This window comes from Leptodactylus fuscus, chromosome 2 (assembly GCF_031893055.1).
Source record: "Leptodactylus fuscus isolate aLepFus1 chromosome 2, aLepFus1.hap2, whole genome shotgun sequence".
NCBI classification, from domain to species: domain Eukaryota; kingdom Metazoa; phylum Chordata; class Amphibia; order Anura; family Leptodactylidae; genus Leptodactylus; species Leptodactylus fuscus.
In genome coordinates, this window is record NC_134266.1 from 276,885,955 (window position 1) to 276,899,172 (window position 13,218).

Genomic DNA, 13,218 nt, shown 5'->3' on the forward strand with positions numbered 1-13,218 from the left:
GGAGGACGCCTCGAGGTCTTGGTTGTCCTGTGCTTTTCCAACTGAACTGACCGGACTGTGACCTACATCGCTCCTGTTGTTACCCCCATTGTTACTTACAGGACATTGAACTTTACTGCTATAATATTGATTCCTGATATGTAAGTTGTGAAGGTTCTTGTAGAGATCTGATATGTGTAATTATTCGTGAGTAAATATAAGCGGATCTGAGAACATCTGCAGTGAAGGCTTCCATTCTTGGGCCAGATTTGATACAATGAAAGCTGAAAAAGGATCCAGTTTCTGTACGCAGCTCGAGGAGATGGAAGATACTTGTACCCTTGTCTGAGTTGAGCAGCCTGCGTGGAGGCGTTGTGCCGCTCTGTGGTACTGCCAAAGTGTAATGACCAGTGGGTTGTGTGACCGAGCCATTTATGTTTTGTGCCACTTCTAAAGGCATTGTATAAGTGGTTTCCCTGGTATTGACTCTTTAACCATCCACCATACAGGGGTCTGGACTTCGCTTCAAGGAGACCACAGGTCGGTATCTCTTGACAAGGTCCTGGCAGGTCAGGGGCTATGGCAGAAGTAGTGTCCAAATACTGGCCAAGATGAGGGCTGGCAGCCTATGTGCAAGGTCAGAGGACATGTGTATAGTCAGGGCAGGCAGGAGGTCAGGGCTGGAAGCGCTGGATCAATGGTTTACTAGAAGGGGAGCTGAGACTTAGCAGCAGATTTAGTTGGGAGATCTACGGTAAGTAAATGTAAGCATGCCAGGAATAAACACATTTATTGTAAGATAAAATGGAAAATATAAAGGGGAAACTAGATGGGACCAAGAGAACTTTTTCTAACGTAAATCTTCTATGCTTTTTATGTTTCTTTGTCAGGGACAGCCCAGGGTTAATACTTAATACCTGGTGTTTATAGCAAGGTATAGGAAATTCAGCTCAGCAGAACAAGATCAGGTATTCAGCACAATGGGAGCAGCAGACAAGGTTAGGAACCAGGCCAGGGTCAAACACAGTAGAAACGATCAGCATGTTGGTACAGCTTAGCAGGATCTCCAGCAGACTAGAAACCTGTTGCTCAGGAAGGATGTGGCTGGTACAGCAGAAGATTATACATACAGACTGGTAGAGATTGGCCAGGAAAGGATTACTTGTGAGGACACTGGCCTTTTAAGTAGAGGAAGGAAGACAACGCTTGCCCACCATGGCAGAGCCAACCTCAACAGCAGGGAGTGTATGTATACAGCAGCACATAGTGGCTTATAGAGGAGGTAGCCTGGTGGCTGCATCTGCTGGGAAAGGGTATACAGGAGGGCCATCTGTATGGAGGAGAGTCATCTGTATGGAGGAGGGTCGTCTGTATGGAGGAGGGCCATCTGTATGGAGGAGGGCCATCTGTATGGAGGAGGGCCATCTGTATGGAGGAGGGTCATCTGTATGGAGGAGGGTCATCTGTATGGAGGAGGGCCATCTGTATGGAGGAGGGCCATCTGTATGGAGGAGGGTCATCTGTATGGAGGAGGTCCATCTGTATGGAGGAGGGCCATCTGTATGGAGGAGGGTCGTCTGTATGGAGGAGGGTCATCTGTATGGAGGAGGGTCATCTGTATGGAGGAGGGCCATCTGTATGGAGGAGGGCCATCTGTATGGAGGAGGGTCATCTGTATGAAGGAGGGTCATCTGTATGGAGGAGGGCCATCTGTATGGAGGAGGGCCATCTGTATTGAGGAGGGTTGTCTGTATGGAGGAGGGCCATCTGTATGGAGGAGAGGCATCTGTATGGAGGAGGGCCATCTGTATGGAGGAGGGCCATCTGTATGGAGGAGGGCCATCTGTATGGAGGAGGGCTGTCTGTATGGAGGAGAGGCATCTGTATGGAGGAGGGTCATCTGTATGGAGGAGGGCCATCTGTATGGAGGAGGGCCATCTGTGTGGAGGAGGGTCATCTGTATGGAGGAGGGTCATCAGTGTGGAGGAGGGTCATCTGTATGGAGGAAGGCCATCTGTATGGAGGAGGGTTGTCTGTATGGAGGAGGGTCATCTCCTCCTTTATGGTCCACATAGTGTCTATATCAAATCCTGCAACATAGTTTCTCCGTAGTCCAGTGTTCTGGACCTTGTTGGTCTTTTGTGCACAATCCATAAGGGAAGTTGATGTCCTACGACATAATAAAGTCTTTAAGAGGCTGCTTCATAGATGGCTGTCCCTTAAAGGGGTTGTCCAGGATTTGGATCAAACTCAGGCACAGTGGGGGTGAATATAAAATAAGTAAAAGACATACTCGCCTATCCTCAGTGCTCCATTGTCTGGACCGGTCTGGGCAGGTGTCCTTTCTCCAACATGCACATTTATTCTCGATAAAACCTCCAAGTGGCCATCATCTTCTCTCCAGAAGGTCGTGCTATCACACCTGTCTCCTAAACTTTAACATCTCACCACCATCATGGATGACTTAAACATCCCCACTGACACATACAATTCAGCCATCTCCAATTTCTTGCCACTTCACCCTTTGGCCTTGCACTATCCACTGTCAGGGCCAGCACAGGGGAAGGGGAAGTAGACAACTAGTCAGGGCCCCCACCCCAGGAAGGTCCCGTGGAGATGCAGACTTCCAGCCTGATGTTCTGGATCCCCAGGCAAGTACCAGTTTCAAATACAGTTAAAACCGGGTCACTGGGTCCTTGCTCCCATTGTTTAGGTCGGGCCACACACAGGATTCAAGTGGTGCAACGAGGTTATGTCTCCCTGTCCATAGATGATGATCTCGGACCCTTCAGCTGCTTCATGTGTCAGGAGATCAGAGAATGGGGAATAGTTGTGTTTTTTTTCTTAACAAGAAAAGGGTGACTATCTATATTGGGGCCGTGAGGAGCTTGCTCAGTATTTAGGGGACACTTTCTGTTCTCTCGATGCCGGTCACTATTTAGGTGTCACATTCTGGCTACTGTGGGCACAATCTGACTATAAGAGAACACTTTGCTGCTAATAGGGGGGCACTATCTAGCTATAAAGGCAGTACAATGTAATTGGAGCACTATATAGCACTATTAGGAGGTACTTTCTTACTATTAGAGATCATGATCTGGCAAATAGGTGCCATGAGTTGGTTAATGGAGGACATTGTCTACTGGGGCACTGTCTGGCTACTAGAGGGCACCACCTGGTTATTAGGGGGTAGGGAGCGCTATCTGGCCATTAGTTGTGCTCTCTGGCTAGGGAGGTATTATCTGGCTATTAGGGTCATTGTCTCACTATTAGGAGGCAATGTCTGGCTACCACGGGCCACTAACTGGTCATTAGGGAGTACTATCTGGTTATTAGGGGGCCCTGCCTGGCTATTGGGGGGCATTGTCTATCTATTGGGGGCAGTAACTGGTTATTAGGGAGCCCTATATTGCTACTGGTGCAATGATTGGCTATTAGGGCCAGTACCTTGTTATTATTTCATAAACTGGATATTATTTACCTGCTGAAGGTATATAGGTGGGCATTTATATTTTTATACATTTGGTTGCCATTACTGTTTATGGTCACATAGGGACATTGGAGCAACTATGCTGAGGGAGGGGGCTAACATGTTACACCTAAGGCAGGGTATAATACATGGCATATACACAGGACCAATTGTAGGCATATGCAACGCACAGGTAGTCCTGTGAAGTTGGTACTGGGTCCATGGAGCAGACCCATGGGGTTGAGGTTGGGCAAGCGGGCAGGTCAATCGAGGATCGTGAGGTCATTGGTGTGTTCATTAAGCCAGTCCCATGCCACCAATGAGTGATGACATGTTGCCTTGTCCTGTTGGTGCACAGCATCCCCATCAGGGAACTCCAACACCAGAAAGAGGGGCAGATGGTCTGCCATAAGTTGCAGTATCGAGCACCAGGCATTCATCCCTGCACCCAGACAATGGGGCCCAATTGCAACCATGTGAACATGGCCCAGACCATGACGGGGCCACCTCCCGCCTGGACACATCCCTGTTGGCATGCAGGATTCATGGCTCCATGGGGCATACGCCACACTCTCACACGCCCATCAGCTCTGTACAACTAGAACCGTGATTCTTCAGACCATGCTACATGCTGCCACCATTCCATGGTCCAATGACGATGGTTGCGGGCCCATGCCAGTCTTCAAGCTCTGTGCTGCGGCATCAGCAATGGGACACGGGACGGGCGTTGACTGTTGAAGCCTATGCGATGCAGTGCTCGGCGTACAGTCCTGGTGGAAATGGGGTCCTGGCGCCCCACATTCAACTCTACTATAACAATCATCTCATTTCTTGCCACTTTCGGGTGAACCCTCATTGTCTACAGAACGGTTCTGAAGAAGACGCCATTATTATCAAGCCGCACAAGAACTTCTGAAGGCCAGATCTTTGAAGGATCTTTGGGAAATTTTTAGACCCTTACATTTGATAAATGGAACACAATGGTCTAATTTTTGCAGATTTTATTGGGACATCACCAGTCACCAGGTGAGAGGTTGGACTATAGTCTTTGATATCAGGGACTCATTTGCACTTGCTTGTCCCCAAACAAAGCTACAAGCGGCAGAAGACACCTGGGACCTTATTAAGAGGTTCCCCGAGGGACAGCCATGTTATGCTTACAGTAAATTCACAAATTACTGTATAATTGTGTAACGAAGAAAGAAGGTCTAACCCTACACCCCCCGGGACCCTTGTACTTGTGTTACTATACATATAAATACCAGTGTCGGGATCAGTCTTGGATCAGTCCTGGATATGATAACGATGATGATGATGATGATGATGATGATGATGATGACCACCTGCATGGTTCTACAAGAGGAGACCGGACAATGAGACTCGGACTATACCGAGGTCAGTATCACATAGCTCAGTATTGTGATCTTACAGCAGTTCTATCCATACGTGAGTGGTGGATGGTCCATAAACATACAGTCTTGTAGGTCTGTAGTGGTCATTTTTGGGCCCAATGGATATTTTTGTGTTTTTGTTTTTGAGGTAGGGAATTTTTCTCTTCTTTTGGTGTCCTTTTGGTCCTTAATACCGGTCCAATTATTAGCTCTATTGCCTTGCAAAAAAAACCTACAAACATGGCCTCCAGCGTAGAAGGTGATACAATGTATTCTGCACCAAATTCTGATATAACGTGATCAATTCTGCAAATGTAAAATTATACAAAAACAACATGTATTTGCAAAAAAAAAAAAAAAATGGTGGAAGGTCAAACTCCCTGTTAGGTCATGAACCTTTGGCTCTTCAGCTTTTGTAAAAATACAACAAGTGATTATGAAGATAATCTTGTTTCCCTTAGTCCTAACAGCGGCACAATGTGGGGTATTTCTGCCCCTGTGTGCTGGTAGGACAGGCGGATTTTTAATTAGCCAATCAAAAGCGTGGCTGGCCCTATAAGAGGGCACAAGAACCTCCCCTCTGCGTGTCAATACAAAAGTACCTCCATATTTATACACAGTTTTATACATAAGATATGATTCCCAGGGTGGGAAATCTTGTGCCGCTGTTAGGACTAAGGGAAACAAGATTATCTTCATAATCACTTGTTCCCTGTCGTCCGTACCAGCGGCACAATGTGGGGATATAGCAAGTAGGCCCAAAGATGGGCGGGATTATTCCATGACAGAGCTCAAAATAGTTTGGGCAAAGGCAGAGGAATCGGACACCCGGTCCCTCAGGCGGTAATGCCGAATGAACGTGGACTCAGATGCCCAGGAGGCAGCTGCACAAATCTGATCCAAGGACAACGCACTCCTCTCGGCCTGAGAGGTGGACACTGCCCTGGTCGAGTGGGCATGAAGAAAAGATGGGACCGGACGCCCTTGGGCGGTATAGGCGGCTTTTATGGTATCGGAGACCCAGCGGGATATCGTGGCCTTGGCGGCCTTGGCGCCTTTATTCTTCCCCGTATAACTGATTAACAGGTTTTCGGCCTGCGTAAAAGGGCGAGTACGCTGCAGATAAATTTGCAGACATCTGATAACATCCAGCCTGTGTCATCTTTCCTCTTCAGATGAAGAGGGGAAGGGAAAAAATGCTGGAAGAGAAATAGTTTGGTTCCTATTTGCAGCAGATGGAATCTTGGGACGAAATCCTGGGAGGAACCTAAGCTGCACATGGTCCGGAAAAAATATAGTATATGGCTCCTCGGCAGACAAGGCTTGTAGCTCACTAACTCTTTTGGCAGTTGTAACTGCCAATAGTAGAGCCATTTTGCCAGTTAGTAACTTAAGTGAGACTTCTTCCAGGGGTTCGAATGGTTGGTCGCAAAGAGCGTTCAGGACCGGAATCAGGTCCCATTGGTGGACAGGGGTGTTCACCACCGGTCTCAGCCTAGTTGCCCCTTTAATAAAGGTGCTCACTAAAGGATCCTGAGACAAACGCCTCCCCAGATAGGCGGACAGGGCCGCTACGTGTACTTTGAGTGTGGCCGCAGCCAGACCTCTGTCTAGTCCGTCTTGAAGGAAGTCCAGGATCGCCTCAGTCGGGGGACCAGTGGAGTCCACTTGATGCTGCAGACACCAGGCATTAAAGATGTTACTAATTCGACGGTAATTCCTGTTAGTCGAATCCGCTCTGGCGCTGGATAGGGTCTTCAAGACGGCTTGTGACAGTCCTCTATTCTTCAATAGGGACTGGTCAACCTCCAGGCTGTCAGGTTGAGTCTCCTCAGATCCTGGCATCTCAGCTCTCCTTGGGTTACCAGATCTGGGAGAGGGGGAAGCCTCCAATATATGCCCTGACTCATTAGTATGAGCTGAGCAAACCAAGCCCTTTTTGGCCAGAACGGGATTATGGCTATTCCCGAGGCTTGGTCCTGTCTTATTTTGGTCAATACCTTCGGTATGATTGGAATTGGAGGGAATATGTAAAACAGCCTGAACCTCCATGGGATGGACAGGGCATCCACTGCCAAGGGATTGTCCTCCTGGTATAGGGAGCAGAAGGTCCCTACCTTGGCATTGAGTCGGGTAGCCATTAGATCGACCTCCGGGAGACCCCATCTCTGGACGATCTGTTGAAAAACGTCTGGATTGAGAGACCATTCTCCTGATACGGTAATACCCCGACTCAGATGATCCGCTACTATGTTCAGGGAGCCCTTTATGTGAACAGCGGATAACTGGGCTAGGTTCTTCTCTGCCCAGGCAAATATAAGATTCGTCTCTCTCAGTAAGGTTGGTGACCTGGTGCCCCCTTGTTTGTTTATGTAAACAACCACCGTCATGTTGTCTGACCTGATCTTGACAGACTTGCCTCTCAACTCCGGGGCAAAGTGCACTAGGGCCAAGTACACAGCTCTGAGTTCCTTGAGATTGGAAGATCCCAGCTCCGGACATCTCCATCGTCCTTGTACAGTCCTGTCCTGGCAATGGGCTCCCCATCCCCACTGGGATGCATCTGTTGTCAACAGGGTCCACAATGTTGGGACCGTGGACCTTCCGTCTTTCAGGTGTATCCACCATCTGAGGGAAAGACGGGTAGCGGGAGAAAGGCAGATCTTCTTGTGCAGTCCCCGTGGAGACCTGTTCCAGGTTGTCAACACTTCCATCTGCAGGGGACGCAAATGCCATAAAGCCCAAGGGACTGCTCTGGCCGAGGATGACATTAGGCCGAGGACCCTCATGGCGGTGCGGATAGTTACCCGCCGGGTGTGTAATAGAAACCGTGCACCGGCCTGGATCCTTTCTTTCCTTGGGCTGGAGAGGAAGATCTGCATCGTTTCTGAATCCACTATGAACCCGAGGAACTTCCTCCGCGTGGAAGGAACGATTTCGGACTTCTCCCAATTGATGATCCATCCTAACTCTTGTAGGAAACTGATGGCAAGGTTGAGCTGCTGGAGGAGAGCAGCCGGAGACTGAGCTTTCAGAAGCCAGTCGTCTAGGTAAGGAACGATGAAGAGGCCCTGTAGTCTGAGGGCCGCAGCAACCGGAGCGATCACCTTGGTAAATACCAGGGGGGCGGATGTGATGCCGAACGGCAGAGCTGTGAATTGAAAGTGCTCCCTGTGGCCGGCCACAGAAACGGCAATCCTGAGGAATTTCCTGTGGGAGTGAGCAATAGGGACATGAAGGTAGGCGTCCTTCAGGTCGAGGGTAACCATCACGTCTCCTGGCTGGAGAAAAGCAGACACGGAATCCACGGTTTCCATACGGAATGACCTCTTCTTGATAAAGCGATTGAGATACCTCAGGTCTATTATCATTCTCCAGCCCCCGGTGACTTTGGGGACCAGAAAGACGGGGGAGTAAACTCCCAGACCGAGATCTGAGGCTGGGACCTTCTCCAGGGCGCCTTTGATGACATACTCGGCGACCAAGGCCTCTAAACTGGCCTGTTGGGAAGGTGGAAGGGTTCTGGTGACAACAAACCGATCTGGAGGTGGAAGGTGGAATTTGATAAGATAACCGTGCTGTATAATTCTTAGCACCCATGGATCTTGAATATGGGTGACCCAAGCTCTGAAAAAACCCGAAAGACATCCTCCCACAGGAAGGGGGGCCACAGGGAGCTGCCCCGCGTCAAAATTCCGGCTTCCTCTTGGTGTCCTCCCTGGAAGCACCACGTCCGGAACCTCTAGGACGATATCTGGGACGCCTTTGCTGGGTTGGGCGTCTATAATTAGAGGCGGAACCTCTGCCTCTAGAGGGGGCACGTCTGCCCCTGGCAGCTTGAGGTAAGGACTTCCCCTTACCTTCAGCTAATCCCTCTATGATAGTATCCAAGCCCTGCCCAAATACTCTTCCTGGCTCAAAAGGGAGCGCGCAAAGAGCAGCCTTGGATGCAAAGTCTGCACGCCAAGGCTTTAGCCACAGGGGTCTGCGGGCCGCAGTGGACAACGCCATCGACTTGGCTGAAATTCTCAACTGATGGCGAGAAGATTCTGCCAAAAAATCTGCGGCCCTATGAATATTCTTCATGGAAGCCAAGATGTCATCCCTGTCCACACCGGAATCAATATCCCGCTCCAAGGTGGCTAGGCGGTTACGAAGAAAATCGCCCACAGTGGTAGAGGCTATGGCTACTGAGGCTTGGGCAGAGGAAGCAGAATAAACCTTCTTTAGGGTGGCGTCAGCCCTGCGATCCAAAGGATCCTGAAGATTTGATCCATCTTCAAGGGGCACCAGGGTTCTACGAGACAACTTCGCCACGGCTAGATCCACCTTCGGGGGAGGCCCCCAGGAATCCCACTGAGTTGAATCCATAGGGAACAGGTGCTTAAAGATCCTGGATAATGAATGTCCTTTTTCTGGCTGCTTCCACTGCTGCACCATGAGGTCGGTCAGCGTGGCGTCCGCATGGAAGGCAATATGTCCCCCAGAGGCAGACGTGGAGGCTTCCCCGTCAACATCTCGGCCCACTGTAGACCGGATGGACTTCAGCAGCCTGCCTGTTTGTTCATAGTGGAACACAGGTCTGCTGGAAACTACAGAGTCGTCCTCGGAGGAAACATCCTCTGCCACCCGTAGATGTTCCAGGGGAGGGAGGGACGAGGAACGATGCTCTGTGCATGGTCTCTTGGCGAGCTGAGACAAGGTAGACTGTATGCCTTTGAGGGAATCATCCTGCAAAAAATAAAGAGAGAGTACAAGCAAGGGAATTATCCTTACCCAAGCGATGCCCAACTCACCATCTCCTTGACCCAGGCCATCATATCTCTAGGAGAAGGCTCCTCAGGTGGGGGGCCTCTGCAACCACGACAACGGGCCCACTCATAGCCTAAAAATAATAGGCGGGTTATAGGGCCGGTAGTACCCCAGAGGGATAACCTCTTAAGCCGCTACCTACCATCAGGGAGCGGAGTGTCACAGTCAAAACAGGAAAGGTGCTTCCTTTTGGCAGTAGATTTCCTCCTATAATCCCCAGGGGGGGTAGTAGAGGAAGACATATCCTACAGAGAGACCATAGACCATGCAAAATTGTCACCAACATATTCTACCAAATATCAAAAGAAGGGGTAGATCTTACCGTGTCCTAGACCGGACAGCAAGGTGACAAGAAACTGAAGGTTTGGTTTGGAGGCAAAATGAGACTTGAAGCTAAGCAACAACCTCTGATGCACAGCCTTCCGCCTTAGAAAGGAGAAGGTAACTAATAACCGGCCGGCCTGACCTTTAACCCGGCCGGCCGGAAATGGGAGGGGCCATAGTCACATGTACCCTCCAGGAAGAGAAAACGGTTACCCCCCCTCTTCATACAGCCCCAGCAGGGGCGCCTACCCCCTCAATTCCTGGCCCGGACGTGCGTGCAGGCTAGATTCTGCAATAAGCAGAAAGCCGGAGAAAACATCCTTCGCCGGCGCCAGGACCTTCAATGGCGCCGCTATACTTCCGGGCCCAACAGGAAGTGTGCGCCCGGAAAATGCGGACGCAGGAAACTCTCCGCCGGGAACTTAGTTCCGGCAGAGCACGTCCGCGAGCGACAGCGAGAGAGCCCCGCGGCAGAGTGCCGGGCCAACTCACCAGCACAGGATGTGCTGACAGGTGAGCCAGAGGGAGAAGGGGGGGGAGGGAGGGAGGTAGGAGGGAAGGAAAGGAGCCACGCAGGCTAAAAAAAAAAACTTTTTTTCCCAGACAGGGGAAGGAACCTTCAATCAAGAAGGTCAGAAACTGAAGAAAGAAGAATTATGCTCCAAAGGTAGGTAACCCATAGAGCCTAAAATAAGAGGACACAAGTCCTCCCCACCTGTCCTTGACCACACAGGACAGAAAAAAACACGCAGAGGGGAGGTTCTTGTGCCCTCTTATAGGGCCAGCCACGCTTTTGATTGGCTAATTAAAAATCCGCCTGTCCTACCAGCACACAGGGGCAGAAATACCCCACATTGTGCCGCTGGTACGGACGACAGGGAACTAGGGTTGAGCCAATCTTGAGATTTCCGGATCGATTTATAATCTGATTTCTGATCGTGATTGTGAAATTTGCTCAATCGCCGATTGGGATCTGATCTTTACCGATCCCAATCGCTCAACTGTAGTCAATGCTTCTCTATGGGAAAAGTCACTTTTAGGGTTGAGCCGATCTTGAGATTTTAAAATCCGATTTCCGATCATTTTCCAGCCAATCCCAATCGTGAAATTTGCTCGATCGCTGATCGGGATCCGATCTTTTCCGATCCCAATCACTCAACCCTAATTAAAACCCAATGCATATTGTGACTACAGCTGGTTGTCGGGCATGCTGCAACTGTTTGCAACCGTTCCAGAGACAAGGGCTTGGAGAGCACTGTATAGCCAATAGGTACTGGTGCACTGATGCAACACAGACTATGTTGCTGCTATCAACCCTTGTGTAGAAGGGGCCCGACTCCGGTTGGTCTCACCCTTTTCCCATGAAATGGTTCAAAACTGTCCAACTAACGTCTGAGGGTTACGGCATTGTAGGCAAATATGGGGTCATGGAAATGGGATAATGGGGATACATCCACCATACCCTTTTGTCCTGGGTGGTAATATCCAGCACCATAATGGGGATGTTCAGTTGGATCTTCATTATGGAGACCCTTCTCTTCTACATACTCTGTAACACTGATGTGTAACGTTAGCAAATGTATCTAAGCCTACCATGGTCCGTAATCTTTTTGCCTTTACCGATTCCAGAAATTTCTCTATGGCAAATCAATCCATTGACTTTGAGTTTGAGCTGACTGGTTTTCCGGGCACCCCTCCGTCATTACATATTCCGGTCTCCATTGCCATGTTCGTCATGTATAACATCACGTTGATCTGTAACGGTTCCGTAGTGGTGCTGATCATCATGAAGAAGAAGCTGCACAAGCCTCTGTACATACTCATCGCCAACCTGTCCTTCTGCCACCTCCTCTTCGACTCGGTGACCTTACCCAAATTCATCGCCAAGTACTGGTTTGATGGTGGGAGGATATCTTTCGCGGAGTGCCTGTTCCAGACGTGTTTGGTCCATTATCTGGGTGGAATGGACTCCTTTATACTCCTGTTGATGTCTTTTGATCGTTATATCGCAATTTGTAAACCATTGAGGTACTCGGCCATAGTCAGCCTAAAGGTAACGTTGGTCTTCTGTGGGGCGTTGTGGCTCTCCATGGTGGCATTTGGATTTTCCAGTTTGGTGATTGTTAAACATCCCTTCTGCGGTCCTAATAAGATCGTAAACCTCTTCTGCAACAGTTCCACCATGTTACGCTTAGTGTGTGATGACGTCACTGCCACTCGGGAAATCCTACTGGCTATCGCTCTCTCCGTACTCTTCGTGCCGCTGGCTTTCATTATATTGTCCTACGCTGTCATCATCGTATCCATCGTCTGCTCGCACCACTCTAAAGACTGGAGGAAGGCTTTGTCTACCTGCACAACCCACTGGATCGTCTTGACCTTGTTCTACCTCCCTCGGGTATTCGTGTATATCGCCAATTACGCCCACCTCGTCCTTTCTCCAGATCTCAACGTCTTCCTTATTTTTCTGCACTCCTATTTGCCACATTTAGCCAACCCTCTTATATACTGTCTGAGGACCGAGGAGATCCGGAGGACAATCATGGTCATTATTAGAAGGGAAATTGTCATTCAGATGTGATGTCGTATAGTGATGTGTATAGTAAATAGATGATAATAGGGTTGAGCCGATCTTGAGATTTCAAAATCCAAATTCCGATCATTTTCCAGCCGATCCTGATCCGGATCGTGAACTTTGCTCGATCGCGATCGGTATCCGATCTTTCCCGATCGCTCAACCTTAACTATAACCAAAGGATACAACATAACAAATAGTAGCAAAACTTCATTATACCCTGCATGTGTAGAAAAGTCATGGAATTGTTGGTAACATCTATGTATATATCTCATTTATGTGAAATTTCACTGTTAACCCTTTCATTGTCAATAATCTAATCTAATGCACTTTTTTACATGTCCCACCAAGGACCTAAAGTTGGGATCTCAGACCCCCAGTGCAATGTACTGCAATATGTAATTTTGCAGAACATCGCACATCAGTTTGTATGGGAACCTTGCAACCGCTCAGAACCCATGATCTTATCAGGAGACATCTGCAGGGTGACTGGGGTGGACGATCTTGTCCCCCGGACCCCCTGGACGCCTTGATCACTATTAATTAGATTTAATATCTGCTCCCATAAACAGATCATTGTTGGTGACTTGTTTTTTTCGTCTTCATCCCTTCTTAGCCAGACTTGTAGCCACAAATGTGTCTCCCAAATAATTACAACCCCTTAGTAC

At 49.1% G+C, this 13,218-nt stretch overlaps 1 protein-coding gene across 1 annotated transcript; it reads left to right on the forward strand.

Moving 5' to 3' along the window:
* Nucleotides 1-11,614: 11,614 nt before the first annotated feature.
* On the forward strand, nt 11,615-12,556 carry LOC142193991 (olfactory receptor 4S1-like). Its single transcript, XM_075263018.1, has one exon. The coding sequence runs from the start codon at nt 11,615-11,617 to the stop codon at nt 12,554-12,556; it is 942 nt and encodes a 313-aa protein (XP_075119119.1).
* The last annotated feature ends 662 nt before the right edge of the window (nt 12,557-13,218 follow it).